Source organism: Macrotis lagotis, chromosome 1, assembly GCF_037893015.1.
Source record: "Macrotis lagotis isolate mMagLag1 chromosome 1, bilby.v1.9.chrom.fasta, whole genome shotgun sequence".
Lineage (NCBI taxonomy): Eukaryota > Metazoa > Chordata > Mammalia > Peramelemorphia > Peramelidae > Macrotis > Macrotis lagotis.
Genome location: NC_133658.1, coordinates 688096015 through 688112375, shown reverse-complemented (window position 1 = coordinate 688112375; position 16361 = coordinate 688096015). Strand labels below are relative to the sequence as shown.

The 16361-nt window shown below is 39.0% G+C and overlaps 1 protein-coding gene across 2 annotated transcripts in view; it reads left to right on the top strand.

Moving 5' to 3' along the window:
- The window catches only part of SCRN3 (secernin 3), a 45574-nt gene extending 42206 nt beyond the window's left edge, over positions 1-3368 (top strand). Inside the window, exons 8-9 of one of the 2 annotated variants that reach the window (XR_012474263.1) lie at positions 199-426; positions 1836-3368. Coding sequence is in view for 1 of the 2 variants with exons in the window: in XM_074215684.1 (XP_074071785.1) it covers positions 199-372 (174 nt within the window). In the remaining variant the exon portion in view is untranslated. Of the gene's footprint in view, positions 1-198; positions 437-1835 lie in introns of those variants that run through there. The other variant, XM_074215684.1, reaches the window with a different exon arrangement.
- Positions 3369-16361: the final 12993 nt, after the last annotated feature.

Below are 16361 nucleotides of genomic sequence, written 5' to 3'. Positions count from 1 at the left end.
AATTTAAAAACTTTTTAAAAATAATCATATCTGCCTTTCAAATGATGGGAGTAGGAGAGATCCAGGAAAATTGTTTGGAAATTAAAATGAATCTTACTTGAAGAGATTGGTTAATAAGTAGGAGGCTAGAACAAATGTTTGTTGATCTTTTGAAATCTTGTACTGTAATAGTGTTTTATTTGAAAATTTTTCTTTTAGGAAACAGGACAAAAAATACAGGAGAAGCTGAGGATACTGGAGAAAGAAATAATCAAAGAGATGGAATCAATCCTTCAGAATAAGTTTTTTGATGTGAACAAAGCTATTAACCTTTTTTCTGAGTATGTGACAAATGAAATTAAAGTTTATGAGCCAAATGTTCACTCTCAGTGAACATACCATGTTCCGAGGTCTTCTTCAAAGGCAGCCTTAAGTTGATTAAATCTGGTAAATCTGTGTTCAGTAGACTTTATCACTCTTTAATAATCTAAAGGGGACTGAAATTTAATCATGAATTTTACAGTAAAATCATTAAGCCATTATTTTTCTGAGATACTGAAGAAGAAAGTAAGGTTTACATGAATTTTAACTGACATACTTATTTCATATAACACTTAAATGTTACTTGGAGTTAGCAGACTAGAATGTTGTTGCTGTCAAAATAATTATGAATTTCAAGTTGATTTTTTAATGCTGTATGGAAGCATAATGTGTATAATGAAGCAGATTCACATTTAATACAATTATTATGCAGTATCCTAAAAAGTCTTTCAATTACAATAAGAAAACAGGCTGTTTTAGAGATGCAGACTGGTTTAAGATTATCTGATCTTAAATAAAAATTATCAGAACAATAAATTTCTTTTTTAGAGACCAAGTTTCTCTCTCTCTCTCTCTCTCTCTCTCTCTCTCTCTCTCTCTCTCTCTCCCCCTTCTCCCTCTCCCTCCCTCTCTTTCTATGTCTGCCTTTCTCTCATGCTGCAAGTGTGTTGGCCATTCATGATATTTATACCACTGTATCTTTGCATGGAAGCTTGGAGCCTGACCCTTTCTGACCTGGACTAGATTGCCCTTTCCTAGTAACCTTTCCCATCATTATCTGCCCTCCCCAGAGGCCCCTCCCCAACTCCCCTTCCCCCATGCTAGTGCCAGACACTAAGCCTCCTACAGCTCAAAGCTCTTGAGTTCAAGCAACTCACCGGGCTCAGCCTCCCCATCCATAGTTTATAGGTATGTGCTGCCATGTCCCATAAACAAGAAACTTTTCAATTTACATACTGCTCTTCTACTCAATTTCAATATATTTATTCTGCCAAGGCACTTTATGTAGCACCTACCTTGTTTGTAAGACTGGCAATCAGGGGCAGCTAGGTGGCGTAGTGGATAAAGCACCGGCCCTGGAGTCAGGAGTACCTGGGTTCAAATCCAGTCTCAGACACTTAATAATTACCTGGCTCTGTGGCCTTGGGCAAGCCATTTAACCACGTTTGCCTTGCAAAAACCTAAGGAAAAAAAAAAAGACTTGCAATCAGTGAATCCTACCAGTTGATGTTCCAGTATTTTTTTGAAAAAAAAAAAAAAATTTATCCGTATCTAATGTCAAGTGACATCTGCATTCTCAGTATCAGTGTACTTCTAAACCCCATATTTGCCCTGCCAGCTCTAAAGTTGTGTTGTTTCTTTATTTCATCCTATTGGAGGAAACCTTGTCTGGGAACATAAAATGGAGAAAACTAGGCCTTAGCTGTTTCTTTTTCCTCATGTCCTTTCACTCTTATATTCGTTCTGCCAGGGGGGGAAGATTAGGAAAAAGCAGAAAATTAAGTGTTTGGACATACATTTCTTTTTTTTTTTAGGTTTTTGCAAGGCAAATGGGGTTAAGTGGCTTGCCCAAGGCCACACAGCCAGGTAATTATTAAGTGTCTGAGACTGGATTTGAACCCAGGTACTCCTGACTCCTGGGCCGGTGCTTTATCCACTGCACCACCTAGCCACCCCTTGGACATATATTTCAAGTAAGTAGTGTTTAAATTTATATCTGGGAAGGTGCCAGCCTAGAATGGTACAAGGAGTTTTTTCTTCTTCTGGGATGTTCTCTATATCAGTAAAATGATGGGTCTGATCCCCATATCTATTCCTATTAAGCTTTATATTGCATATCTAATGCACATTGATCCTCAAGAAACTAAAAGAAGGAACCAAGAATAATGCGTGTGATCCTTTATGGACAAGTATGGATAAAAGTCATATAGAATGAGAAAGTTATCAGTTGGGAAGGAATATTTTTCTGCCCTGGTGGAGGGAGTCCCCACACTAAAGGAATAACTGATCAATAGAAGTTAGGACATAATACTTTGGTCTTTGTAGCTCAAGTGTTAATAAAAAATTTGTATATTGTGTGGTTCCCCTATATGTAGATTATTACTATTAGAAAAAAGTATAGGGGCAGTTAGGTGGCACAGTGAATAGAGCATTGGTCCTGGGGTCAGGAGGACCTGGGTTCAAATCGGCCTCAGACACTTAATACTTAGTTGTGTAACCCTGGACAAGTCACTTAACTCTATTGCCTTGAAAAACCAAGAAAAAAAAAGAAAAAATATAGGTTTGTCATTCTTGTCCTATTCTGATGTTCCCTTTACTATCTGCATACGGTATTTAAGAATTTGTGGTTGGACAAGGCTTCAGACACATCTGACCCAAACCTCTCTTTTTTTTAATACAGTAAATGGTTTACAGAGATAGTGATTTAGTTGATGTTAGGTTAGTGGCAGTCAGGATTTGAACTAGGTCTCAACTCTTAGGTCCAATTTTATTTTCACTTCTTCATTTCGAGAATAATAAAGTAAGGCACCAAAACCTAAGACTGAAGACATTTCCGAATGGGGGGGGGGGGGGCGGTATATGAGCATTGCTTTATGCCTGCCTATGTAATGGTTGACTTTTCGCATCAGCAATAGGAAAATACTTATAAAAAAGAGAATTTAGAACTAGGAGACATCTTAGTGGATCACTTAGTAACATATAGAAAAGATCACAGAGCTAGAAGCAGGACATCTGGATTTAAAGCCTGGTTTTTCTGTTTACTACTTGTGTGCTTTGGGGGAAATCACTGCAATTGTTTTTTTTTTTTTTAATTTTACAATTTTCCCCTCAATCTTGCTTCCTTCCCTCCACCCACCCCCCAAAGTAGGCAGTCTGATAGTCTTTACATTGTTTCTATTGATCAAACATTATACATTGATCACAATTGCTATACATTAATCAAAATTACTATACATTGATCAAAATTCAGGCTCTTTATCTGAAGAATAAGGCCCAATGATAGGAATTATAAATCTAAAATCTAGGAACTTTTTTTTTAATTTATTTTTATTAAAGATATTATTTGAGTTTTACAATCCCCCCCCATCTTGCTTCCCTCCCCCACCCCACCCCCACGGAAAGCACTCTGTCAGTCTTTACTTTGTTTCCATGTTGTACCTTGATCCAAATTGGGTGTGATGAAAGAGAAATTATATCCTTAAAAGAAGAGAAGTCTAAGAGGTAACAAGATCAGACAATAAGATATGTTTTTTTTCTAAATTGAAGGGAATAGTCCTTGCACTTTGTCCAAACTCCACAGCTCCTTATCTGGATACAGATGGCACTCTCCTTTGCAGACAGCCCAATATTGTTCCTGATTGTTGCACTGATGGAATGAGCAAGTCCTTCAAGGTTGAACATCATTCCCATGTTGCTGTTAGGGTGTACAGTGTTCTTCTGGTTCTGCTCATCTCACTTAGAATCAGTTCATGCAAATCCCTTCAGGCTTCCCTGAAATCCCATCCCTCCTGGTTTCTAATAGAACAATAGTGTTCCATGACATACATATACCAGTTTGCTAAGCCATTCTCCAACTGAAGGACATTTACTTGATTTCCAATTCTTTGCCACCACAAACAGGGGCTGCTATAAATATTTTTTGTACAAGTAATGTTTTTACCCTTTTTTCGTCATCTCTTCAGGGTATAGACCCAGTAGTGGTATGGCTGGGTCAAAGAGTATGCACAGTTTTGTTGCCCTTTGGGAATAGTTCCAAATAGCTCTCCAGAAGGGTTGGATGAGTTCACAGTTCCACCAACAGTGTAGTAGTGTCCCAGATTTCCCACAACCCTTCCAACAATGATCGTCATCCTTCCTGATCGTATTGGCCAATCTGAGAGGTGTGAGGTGGTACCTCAGAGAAGCTTTAATTTGCATTTCTCTAATAATGATTTAGAGCATTTTTTCATATGGCTATGGATTGCTTTGATCTCCTCATCTGTAAATTGCCTTTGCATATCCTTTGACCATTTGTCAATTGGGGAATGGCTTTTTGTTTTAAAAATATGACTCAGTTCTATGTATATTTTAGAAATGAGTCCTTTGTCAGAATCAGTAGTTGTAAAGATTGTTTCCCAATTTACATCTCTTTTGATCTTGGTTACATTGGTTTTATCTGTGCAAAAGCTTTTTAATTCAATGTAATCAAAATCATCTAATTGGTTTTTGGTGATGTTCTCCAACTCTTCCTTAGTCATAAACTGCTCCCCTTTCCATAGATCTGACAGGTAGACTAGTCCTTGATCTTCTAATTTGCTTATAGTATTGTTTTTTATGTCTATGTCCTGTAACCATTTGGATCTTATCTTGGTAAAGGGTGTGAGGTGTTGGTCTAATCTAAGTTTCTTCCATACTAACTTCCAATTATCCCAGCAATTTTTATCAAAGAGGGAGTTTTTATCCCAATGGCTGGACTCTGGGTTTATCAAACAGCAGATTACTATAATCATTTCCTGCTTTTACACCTAGTCTATTCCACTGGTCCACCACTCTTTCTTAGCCAATACCAAACAGTTTTGATTACTGATGCTTTATAATATAATTTTAGATGAGGTAGGACTAAGCTACCTTCTTTTCCACTTTTTTTCATTAAGCTCCTGGCAATTCTTGACTTTTTATTTCTCCATATGAATTTACTTAAAATTTTTTCTAACTCATTAATTTTTTGGAATTTTGAATGGTAGGGCACTAAACAGTTTAGTTTTGGTAGAATTGTCATTTTTATTATATTAGCTCTCCCTATCCATGAGCAGTTGATATTTGCCCAGTTATTTAAATCTGATTTAATTGGTGTGAGAAGTGTTTCATAATTGTTTTCAAAAAGATTCTGAGTCTGTCTTGGCAAATAGACTCCCAAATATTTTATATTGTCTGAGGTTACTTTGAATGGGATTTCTCTTTCTAGCTCTTCCTGCTGTTTCTTGCTAGACATATATAGGAAAGTTGAGGATTTATGAGGGTTTATTTTATAACCTGCAACTTTGCTAAAATTGCTAATTGTTTCCAGTAGTTTTTTGGAAGATTTCTTGGGATTCTCTAGGTAGACCATCATGTCATCTGCAAAGAGTGAGAGTTTTGTCTCTTCCCAATTCTAATTCCTTCAATTTCTTTTTCTTCTCTAATTGCTGAAGCTAACATTTCTAATACAATATTGAATAGTAATGGTGATAATGGGCACCCTTGTTTCACCCCTGATCTTATTGGGGAATGCCTCTAGCCTCTCCCCATTGAATATAATGCTTGTTGATGGTTTCAAATAGATACTCCTAATTATTCTGAGGAACAGTCCATTTATTCCTACACTCTCTAGTGTTTTTAATAGGAATGGATGCTGTATTTTGTCAAAAGCTTTTTCAACATCTATTGATATGATCATATGGTTTCTGATAGGTTTGTTGTTGATATAATTGAGTATACTAACAGTTTTCCTAATATTGAACCAACCCTGCATTCCTGGAATAAATCCTACTTGATCATAATGTATTATCCTAGTGATGAATTGTTGTAATCGTTTTGCTAAGATTTTATTTAGGATTTTTTCATCTATATTCATCAGGGAGATAGGTCTATAATTTTCTTTCTCTGTTTTTACTCTTCCTAGTTTAGGTAACAGTACCATATTGGTTTCACAGAAAGAGTTAGGCAGAGTTCCCTATTTTTCCAAAGAGTTTATATAGGATTGGAACCAGTTGTTCCTTAAATGTTTGGTAGAATTCACATGTGAATCCATCAGGCCCTGGAGATTTTTTTAGGGAGTTCAATAATGGCTTGTTGAATTTCTTTTTCTGATAGGGTAGTTTGGGTATTTAATCTCTTCTTCATTTAACCTGGGCAACTTATATTTTTGTAAATATTCATCCATTTCACTTAGATTATCAAATTTATTGGCATAGAGTTGGGCAAAATAATTTTGAATTATTACTTTAATTTCCTCCTCATTGGTGGTGAGTTCACCTTTTTCATTTATGATACTAGCAATTTGGTTTTCTTCTTCCTTTTTTTAATCAAATTGACCCGAGGTTTATCAATTTTAATAGTTTTTTCATAAAACTTTTGGTTTTATTTATTAATTCAATAGTTTTTTGCTTTCAATTTTATTAATTTCTCCTTTAATTTTTAGAATTTCTAATTTGGTATTTAATTGGGAATTTTTGATTTGTTCTTTCTCTAATTTTTTTAGTTGCATTGTTTAGTTCATTGATTTCCTCTTTCTCCAATTTATTCATGTAAGCATTTAGAGCTATAATATATCCCCTGAGAGTCACTTTGAATGAATCCCATAGGTTTTGGTATGTTGTTGCATTATTATCATTATTTAGAATTAAATGGTTAATTCTTTCTATAATTTGTTTTTTGGTCCACTCATTTTTTAAAATGAGGTTATTCAGTTTCCAATTTGTTCTGGGTCTATATCTCCTTGGCCCGGTATTTCGTATAACTTTTATTGCATTGTGATCTGAGAAAGATGTATTCACTATTTCTGCCTTTCTGCAGTTGATCATTAGGTTTTTATATCTTAGTACATGGTCAATTTTTGTAGAAGTTCCATGTATAGCAGAGAAAAAGGTATATTCCTTTGTATCCCCATTCAGTTTCCTCCATAAGTCTACCATATCTAAATTTTCTAACAATCTATTTACCTCCTTAACTTCTTTCTTGTTTATGATTCGATTTATCTAGATCTGATAGCGGGAGGTTGAGTTCTCCCACTAGTAGAGTTTTGCTGTCTATGTCTTCCTGTAGTTCTTTCAGCTTCTCCTCTAAGAATTTGGGTGCTGTCCCACTTGGTGCATATATATTCAATATTGAAATGACTTTATTGTCTATGGTACCTTTTAGGAGGATATAGTTTCCTTCCTTATCTCTTTTAATGCTATCTATTTTTGCTGCTGCTTTGTCTGAGATAAGGATTGCTACCCCTGCTTTTTTTACTTCAGCTGAAGCAAAATATATTTTGCTCCAACCTTTTACCCTTACTCTATATGTATCTCTCTGCTTAAAATGAGTTTCTTATAAGCAGCATATTGTAGGATTCTGGTTTTTAATCCTCTCTGCTATTTGCTTACGTTTTAAGGGAGAATTCATCTCATTCACATTCAAGGTTATGATTACTAATTCTTTATTGCCCTCCATGCTATCTTCCCTCTGTTTGTATTTTTCCCCCTTTCCCCCCTTTATCCATGTTCCCCAGTAGTTTGTTTCTGAATTCTACCCCCTTCAGTGTTTGCCCTCCTATATCACACCCTCCCCGTTCTTTCCCCTTTCCCTTTTTCCCTTCCCTTTCTTTTGTTATTTCCTTTTCTCCCCCACTCCCCTTCCCTTTCTCCATTCCCCCCTCCCCTTTTCCCCTTTTAATACTTAAAAGGTTAGATGTTTTATAAGTTAACTGAGTATGTGTAGGTTGACTTTAAGCCAAGTCTGATGAGAAGATTCAGGTGTTTCTCCTCTGCTCCCTTCTTCCCCTCTATTACCATAGGATTTTTGTTCCTCTTAGTGTAATGAGATTTACTCTATTCAATCCCCTCCCTCTTCCAGTCTCTTTCCTATCCCCCTTTTTAAGGAGGTAGTGTTTTTTAAGATCATTCTAAGTCATAGAAAATTCCGAGTGTCCCTTCTACTTCAGTATATTCTATCGAATAGAGTCGAAATTCCTGAGAGTTATTAAGTCTTTCTTCCAAGTGGGGTTAAAGCCAGTTACATCCCATTAGATAGCAGTTCCGTGGATAGGTCATGAATGTCCATCATTTCTGGCTAGGTGTATTCTCTCTCTGTTAGAGTTACAATTCTCAAGATTTATGAGAATTCCCCCCCACCCACCCCGCCAACCCATGCTGCGATATAGCCAGTTTCAACTTACTGGATTGCATTTTTTTCCCTTTTACCACCACCTTTTTTTTTTAAACCTTTTCATTTGTCTCTTGAACCTCCTGTTTGATGTTCAAATGTTCTGTTTAGCTCTGGTCTTTTCATTAGGAATTTTTGGAATTCTTCCAGTTTGTTAAATGTCCATCTTTTTCCCCTGGAAGAGAAGGCTCAACTTTGCAGGAAAGTAGATTCTTGGCTGCATTCCAAGCTTCCTTGCTCTTCGAAATATCTCATTTGAGGCCCTTTGATCCCTTAATGTTGATGCAGCCAGGTCCTGAGTGATCCTTACTGTGGCTCCTTGATATTTAAATTGTTTCTTTCTGGCTGCTTACAGGATTTTCTCTTTTATCTGATAGTTCTGGAGTTTGGCCACAACATTCCTTGGTGTTTTCATTTGAGGATCTTTTTCCGGTGGGGATCGATGTACTCTTTCGATAACTACTTTGCCCTCTAATTCCATGATATCAGGGCAGTTTTCCATCACTAGATCCTGTAATATTAAGTCCAGGCTTTTTTTCTCTTCAATGTTTTCAGGAAGTCCTATATTTTCAGGTTGCCCCTCCTCGATCTAGTCTCGAGGTCAGTGCTTTTGTTGATGAGGTATTTTACACTTGTTTCTATTTTTTCTATTTTTTGATTTTGTTTAACTGACTCTTGCTGTCTCATGGAGTCATTAGTTTCTGCAGACTCCATTCTTTTTTGGGGGGAGGAGTTTTCTTCATTAACCTTTTGTAAATCCTTTTCCAATTGGTCAATTCTACTTTTGAAAGAGCTTTCCATTTGACCAATTGAGGTTTTGAGAGAATTTCTTTCTTTTTGCATTTGCCATTTGAGGATCTGAGAGAATTATTCTCATTTTGTAATTGTCCAATTGATGATCTGAGAGATTTATTCTCCTTTTGTATTTGTCCAATTGTACTTTCTAAGGTTTTGTTTTCTTGTTGCAAGGTATTAATTTTCTATCCCAAAGTTTTAATCTCCTTCCTTATTTCTTCAAGGAAGTCTTTCTGTGCTGGAAACCAGATTGTTTTCTCCTCAGAGGTTCCAGGTCTCTCTGAGTTAGGGTCTTTCCCTTCCAGGAATTTTTCTATGGCTCCACCTTTTCGCTGACCCTTCTTCATTTTGCTAAGACCTTGAGTTGTGGGGGGGGGGGTGCTGGTTCACCAGGGCTTGGGATTGCTAAAGGCTTTACTCCCTGAGTGCAGTTTCTGTGGCTGGCCAGGAAGAGGTGTTGGTTGATTTCTCTGGAGTGTCTGTGACCTTGGCCGAGGCCTTCTCCCTTTGCTTGAAGGGAGGAGTTGGAGCTATTGAATTCTTTTGCCTTCAATCAATGGTGGGCTTTACCCTGGCCTGAGGTCATTCCTCAACTGGGCTGGTTCTTCTGCTCACACACCTGGGCCTGAGGCAGAAGTAGTTTGCATTTGTTTGCTCTGAAGAAGTCTGAGCTGTAATGGGACTTGAGTTCCTCAAGACCCAAGGAGCCCAGGCATGGTGTCCACAGCTCTCCTGCACCAGAACTCTCCCCCCAACCCCGTCTGCAAGCTCCAGGGGGACAGGGCCAACACCAGCGCCTCTGCTGCCCCACTGACCCAAGCCCCTGTCATCCAGCCCCATCTCTGATCCAGCAAGTCTGGCTCTCAATTCAGCTGTTAATCTGGCTGATCCAGGGCTGATCCTCCCTCTGAGCCCAGACTCACCAGCTCGAATTCAGCCAAAACTGCAGCCAGAGGCAAATCCTGAGGTAGATGTTCTTTCTCCTGGCTTTTCTTTCTGGGTTTTGTGGGTCGGATTTCTTTTAAGATGTTTGTTTAGGGGGCCGCTAGGTGGCGCAGTGGACAAAGACAGGCCTTGGAGTCAGGAGTACCTGGGTTCAAATCTGGTCTCAGACACTTAATAATTACCTAGCTGTGTGGCCTTGGGCAAGCCACTTAACCCCATTTGCCTTGCAAAAATCTAAAAAACAAAAAACAAAAAAAAAGAGGTTTGTTTCATGTGATAGATGGGGAAGAGATCAGGAGACTTTAGAACTGTGCCTGTCTCCTCTCCGCCATCTTGGCCCAAAGTCCGGAACTTAGTTCTTTCTTTTTAAAAAAATTTTTTTTTTAATTTATTTTTTGTTCTCATTTTGTACAAATGTTTTTCTTTACATTAATAAAATATACTTGTTTACAAGTAAACAAAATACCCCTCCCCCCATGAATATAGATAGACTTGCTTGGGCAAAAAAGTAAAGGGGGAAGAAAAAAATTAAAATTAAAAAAAATAATAGTAATAATTGTAGGTATGGCCAGGTGGTGCAATGGACGAAGCACCAGCCCTGGAGCCATGAGCATCCAAGCCCATATCCAGCCTCGTAAACCCAATAATCACCCAGCCATGTGACATGCAAGCCACCTGATCCCCACTGCCCTGCAAAAACCAAAAAGAAAAAAAAAGACCCAAAATAAAATAAAATAGTAATAATAGTAGGGGTGGCTGGGTGGCAAACAGAGCATTGGCCCTTGAGCCAGGAGCACCTGGGTCCGAATCCGGCCCCAGACACCCAATGATCCCTGCTATGTGGCCCCAGGCAGGCCACCCAGCCCCACTTGCCCTGCACCTTCCCCCAAATAATAATAACAAAAAATGTGTTTCAGTCTTTGTTCCAACACCATTAACTCTGTCGTGAGTGGATCACATTCTTTATGATAAGTCCATCACAAAAGTTAATTCCATATTTTTCTAACATTGCCATTGCTGATTGCAACTCCCTCCTTTCTTATTTCTCCACTACCATGTACTATATTTTCTCTCTCCTTTCACTCTGACTCTGCTGTAGGGTTGCTGAGTAGCACAGCAGACAGATCCCTGGTCCTGGGGCCAAGAAGCCCTGAGCCCCCATACCACCCCTTAGGCCCAGAATCCACCTGGCCCTATGGTCCTGGGCAGGCCATCAAATCCCAGCCCCTTGCAAGAAGTAGAAAAAGAAAATGTGTTATATCTGACCACTGTGCCCCCATGGTCCACCCTCCTCCTTTATTCACATCCCCACCCCTTGCCCCTGCTCCCCCCCTCCTTCTTACTCCAGTTGTCTATACCCCATTGAGTATATTTGCTGTTTCCTCTCCTAGCCATCTCTGATGAGAGCAAAGGTTCCCTCATTCCCCCTTGCCTCCCCCCTTCCATATCATTGCAATACCTCATTGTAATAAAAAAAATCTTATTATGTGAAATAGCTTGGACTATTCCCCCTTTTTTCTTTCTCCCATTCCATTTCCCTTTTTTTCTTATTGACTCCATTTTTACACCATATTTTATCTTCGAATTCAGCTTTCTCCTGTGCTTCAACTATAAAAGCTCCCTCTACCTGCTCTATTAACTGAGATGGTTCATATGAATATTATCAGTATCATTTTTCTATACATGCAGTTCATCCTCATTAAGTCCCTCATATTTCCCCCCCTCTCCTCCAATCTCCATGCTTCACCTGAGTCCTGTATCTGAAGATCAAACCTTCTGTTCAGCTCTGGCCATTCCAAAAGGAACCTTTGAAATTCCCCTGATTCATTGAAAGTCCATCTTTTTCCCTGGAAGAGAACATTCAGCCTTGCTGGGTAGTTCATTCTTGGCTGCATTCTAAGCTCTTTTGCCTTCTGATATATTGTATTCCAAGCCCTATGAGCTTCCAGTGTAGCTGCTGCTAAGTTCTGTGTGATCCTGACTGCAGCTCCACGATATTTGAACTGTGTCTTTCTGGCTGTTGGTAATATTTTCTCTTTGACTTGGGAGTTCTGGAACTTGGCTATAATATTCCTAGGGGTTGGTTTTTTGGGATCTCTTTCTCGGCGGGGATCGGTGGATTCTCTCCATTTCTATTTTGCCCTCTGCTTCTAGAATATCAGGGCAATTTTCCTGTAGTAATTCTTTGAAAATGATGTCAAGGCTTTTTTCCTGATCATGACTTTCAGGTATTCCAATAATTTTCAAATTATCTTTCCTAAGTCTGTTTTCCATATCAGTTGTTTTTTCAATGAGATATTTCACATTTTCTTCTAATTTTTCATTTTTTTGGTTTTGAAGTATTGATTCCTGATTTCTGGTAAATTCATCAATCTCCCTGAATTCTATTCTTTGTCTGAAGGATTTATTCTCCTCAGAGAGTTTTCTTATCTCTTTTTCCATCTGGCCAATTTTGCTTTTTAAAGCATTCTTCTCCTCCATAATTTTTTGAACTGTTTTATCCATTTGACCTAAGCTGTTTTTTAGCATGCTATTTTCTTCAGCATATTTTTGGATTTCCTTGACTAAGCTGCTGACTTCATTTTCATGTTTTTCCTGCATCTCTCTCCTTTCTTTTCCCAGTTTTTCTTCTAACTCCCTCATTTGGTTTTCAAAGTCTTTTTTGAGCTCTATCATAGCCTGAGCCCAATTTCTGTTTTTCTTGGAGTCTTTAGATGCAGGAGCTTGTGCTTCCTCATTTCAGACTGAGTATTTTGATCCTTCCTGGGCTCATTTTCAAAATCTTTCTCAATGGTCTTCCTCTTGTTTCTTTGTTCATTTTCCCAGCCTAAGCCTGTTTTTTGGGGGGTGCTTCCTGAGCTTTTGGGACACTCCCACAAGGGTCTCAGTGTGTGAGGTTCTGTCCTCCCTCCTGGTCTGTGAATGACCATAAGCGTCCCCCTCTGCCACGGGGCTGAGGTGGGGGGGGGCCCTGCTGTTCTATGGGGGGGCCTAGACTGTGATCAGAATCTGAATGTGCTCAGAGCTCCAGAGTCCTGTTCCAGGGGCAGAGGACAGAGCTCTGTAGCCTCTCTTCACTCCCCTCCCTCAGCTCAATGGGCTCATGCCCTGGGGGCTCCACCTGCTTCTGTTTCCCGGTCTAGGCTGTGTGCCCTGAGGGCTGGGCTCCACGTGCTCACTCTGGCAGGGGTCCCCCCCCCCCCCCGTTCCCCCACTTTGTGCCAGTGCTCCCCGGGGTGCAGCTCAGGAGACTCCCCCGCTGCTGTGAGCCTCAGCTCCCAGCGCCCTAGGGCTGCCTCCGGGAGGCTGAGGTTCTTTGGCTCTGGTGGGCCACCCCTCTGGCGTCGCCCCTCCGGCCCTGGGGGAGCAGAGCCCTTTTGCTCTTCTCCAGGTTACCTTGAGTAGGAGAACTGCCTCACTAGGTCCCTTTGTGGGTTCTGTCTCTCGAAAGTTTAGTTAGAGTCCTTAGTTTATGAGTTTTTATCAGAGAGCTCCTAAGAATGGATCCCTTCCTGTTGCCATCTTGGCTCTGCCCCCACCCAACTTATTTCTTTAAAGATTTTGGTAAATATATTTTAGGGTAATTGATTTCCTTTATAATTCTATGTATTTTATTTAATGTATTCAAAAATCAGTATTCTAGAGGAGTCAAATTTTTTTTCTTTTTTTTTTGCAAGGCAATGGGGTTAAGTGGCTCGCCCAAGGCCACACAGCTAGGTAATTATTGTCTGAGGCTGGATTTGAACTCAGGTACTCCTGACTCCAGAGCCAGTACTCTATCTACTGCACCACCTAGCCACCCCTAGGAGTCAAATTTTAAAATAATTTCCCAGTTGATAAATAAAAGGTCGAAGGTTAGGAACAAGCAGTTTTTCAGTGTCATGAAAAAATGCTCTAAATCACTAATGATTAAAGAAATGCGCATTAAAACAACTTTTAGGTACCATCTCATACCTATCAGATTGGGTAATATGTCAAAAATGTTAATGATAAAAGTTGGAGGGGGAAGTGGGGAAACACTAATGCAATTTTTTTTTTGGCAAGGCAATGGGGTTAAGTGACTTGGCCAAGGCCACTCAGCCTAGTAAATATTAAGTGTCTGAAGCCAAAAATTGAACTTGGGTCCTCTTGACTCCAGAGCCAGAGCTCCATCCACTGTGCCACCCAGCTGCCCCTGCTAATGCATTGTTAATGATGTTGTGAATGATCTAATCATTCAAGAAAGCAATTTGGAACAATAGCAGAAGAGCTATAAAAATATGCATACCCTGGGGCAGCTAGGTGGTATAGTGGATAAAGCACCAGCCCTGGAATCAGGAGTACCTGGGTTCAAATCCCACCTCAGACACTTAATTACCTAGCTGTGTGGCCCTTGGGCAAGCCACTTAACCCTGTTTGCCTTACGAAAAACCTAAAAAATATGCATACCCTTTTGAGCCAGCAATACTATTAATAGGTCTGTATCCCAAAAAGATTTTTTTTAAAAAGGCCTATTTTTGTGATGATAAGAAATGGAAATATGGGGGATGCCTATCAATTGGGGAATAGTAAATAAATTGTAACAAAACAAGGAAACAGGAACTGATGCAGACTGAAGTGAAAGGAACTAGAACATTGTACTCAGTATTATTGTTTGGTTCTTTTCTTGAAGAGGCCCATGATATCAGGAAGGTAATGCTGTGACTTACAAATGAATTGGATTTAAGTGAGGGAGGATTGGGCAAAGACACTAGCCTCACTTTCTCCTCTGGACCCATCTGGGTTCAGTGGCAAGATATGGATTAGAACAACTGGAGATGACCACAGTGCAGTGGGAGACCTTAGCCTTTTTCAGTTAAGGTCTTGCCATTCAGTGACTAGGTAAGAAATAAGACTAAAAATGGCTTCTTTGGCTAATTAAAAAAAAAACTCAATCTGGGAGGTGAAGACTTTTAAGGGTTTCTGGGGCAAAACTGAAACTGTCATTCCACTCCACTCTGAGCCATTAGGGTCCAAACAATGGCCAAGTAAGGCTTGGGTTGAGACCTGGTGTTAACCAAACAATAAGAGCCAGAGTGATTTTGAGTTTTAGGCATGGTAATTCCCAAGATATCTTGTGTGGTTTCAGTGATCAAAATTTATATTCCTTTGGGATGCAGGCAAGGAAGGATATGATTCCCTATGGGGACAAAGGGAGAGAAGGAGGGTCACAGTAACAGCAATCTTATTTGAAGATCAACAACAGTAATGACTTCACTATTCTCAGCAATACACTGATCCAAGACAATCCCAAAGGATTCAATACAGACTGAAGCTTGATTTCTTTTTCTAACTCAAAATGACTAATATGGAAATGTTTCACATTTGCACACGTATACCTATATTAGATTGTTTACCATATCAGGGAGGAGAAAGGGGAGGGAAAGAAGGATAGAATTTGGAACTCAAAACTTAAATATTGAATGTTAAACAAAGCAAAATACAAGAGGTCTTTAGTCTTCACCAGATTGAATCCCTGGACTAGATAATTATTTCTATGATTTTGTTTAGTTGTTACAATCATGTCCAACTCTTCATGACTAAAAAAACAGTAAAATCAAATGTTTCCACAGAAAAAGGCCCCACAAGGAAGAAATTAAGATCATGGCCAGATCTTTGACAAGTTATTTTATCTACTTCCTCCACTTTTCAAAACATAAAATGTGGTATAATAACTAAGATTCTAGGACATACAGTGGGCATTGTGAAAATTATTTCGATTCTGCTTATTCTATTCAATATTCATTCGGATCTAACTGTTTCACTGAATTTTTTATTCTTAAGACACAATAATAATCCATTAGGTTCATAAACAGCCATGTGTTCACTCATTTCTCCAGGAGTCAACAGCCTCTTCTATGCTATTAAAAAGTTCCTGTTTGTATATGTGGAACCTTTTTCTTTGTTTGACCTTGTATGCTGAATCAAATAGCATGTGTTGATGGAAGTGATTTTCTTAATCTAACATCAAATTGCCTTCCAGAATGGATGAACTGTTTCATAGTTCCAGTAGTGCCTGCCTTCCCACAGCTCAACAGCTATCATTTTTGTCTTTTGATGTTTTTTGGCAATTTATTATTAGTGATCTGGAACATCCTATGTGGTTGTGGATAGCTTGTGCTCCCCCCCCCAAACTCTGCTTATATTCTTTGGCAAGGCAGTGAGTGGCGTGTGTGTGTGTGTGTGCGTGTGTGTGTATTCCTTACGTATCTTGGAACATCAAAGTTTTATCAGACATTTGCTGCAAAAATTTTTCCCAATTAACTCATTGATTTTAATTTTTTTGTACTGATTTTTCCATGCAAAAGTTTTTCATCTTTAATCTTCTCTGATCTCTATACGTTAAGAATTCTTTCTTTAATCATAGTTGTACAAAGTATATATTTTATCAATTTTTACTGTTTGAATTATTAATGTGT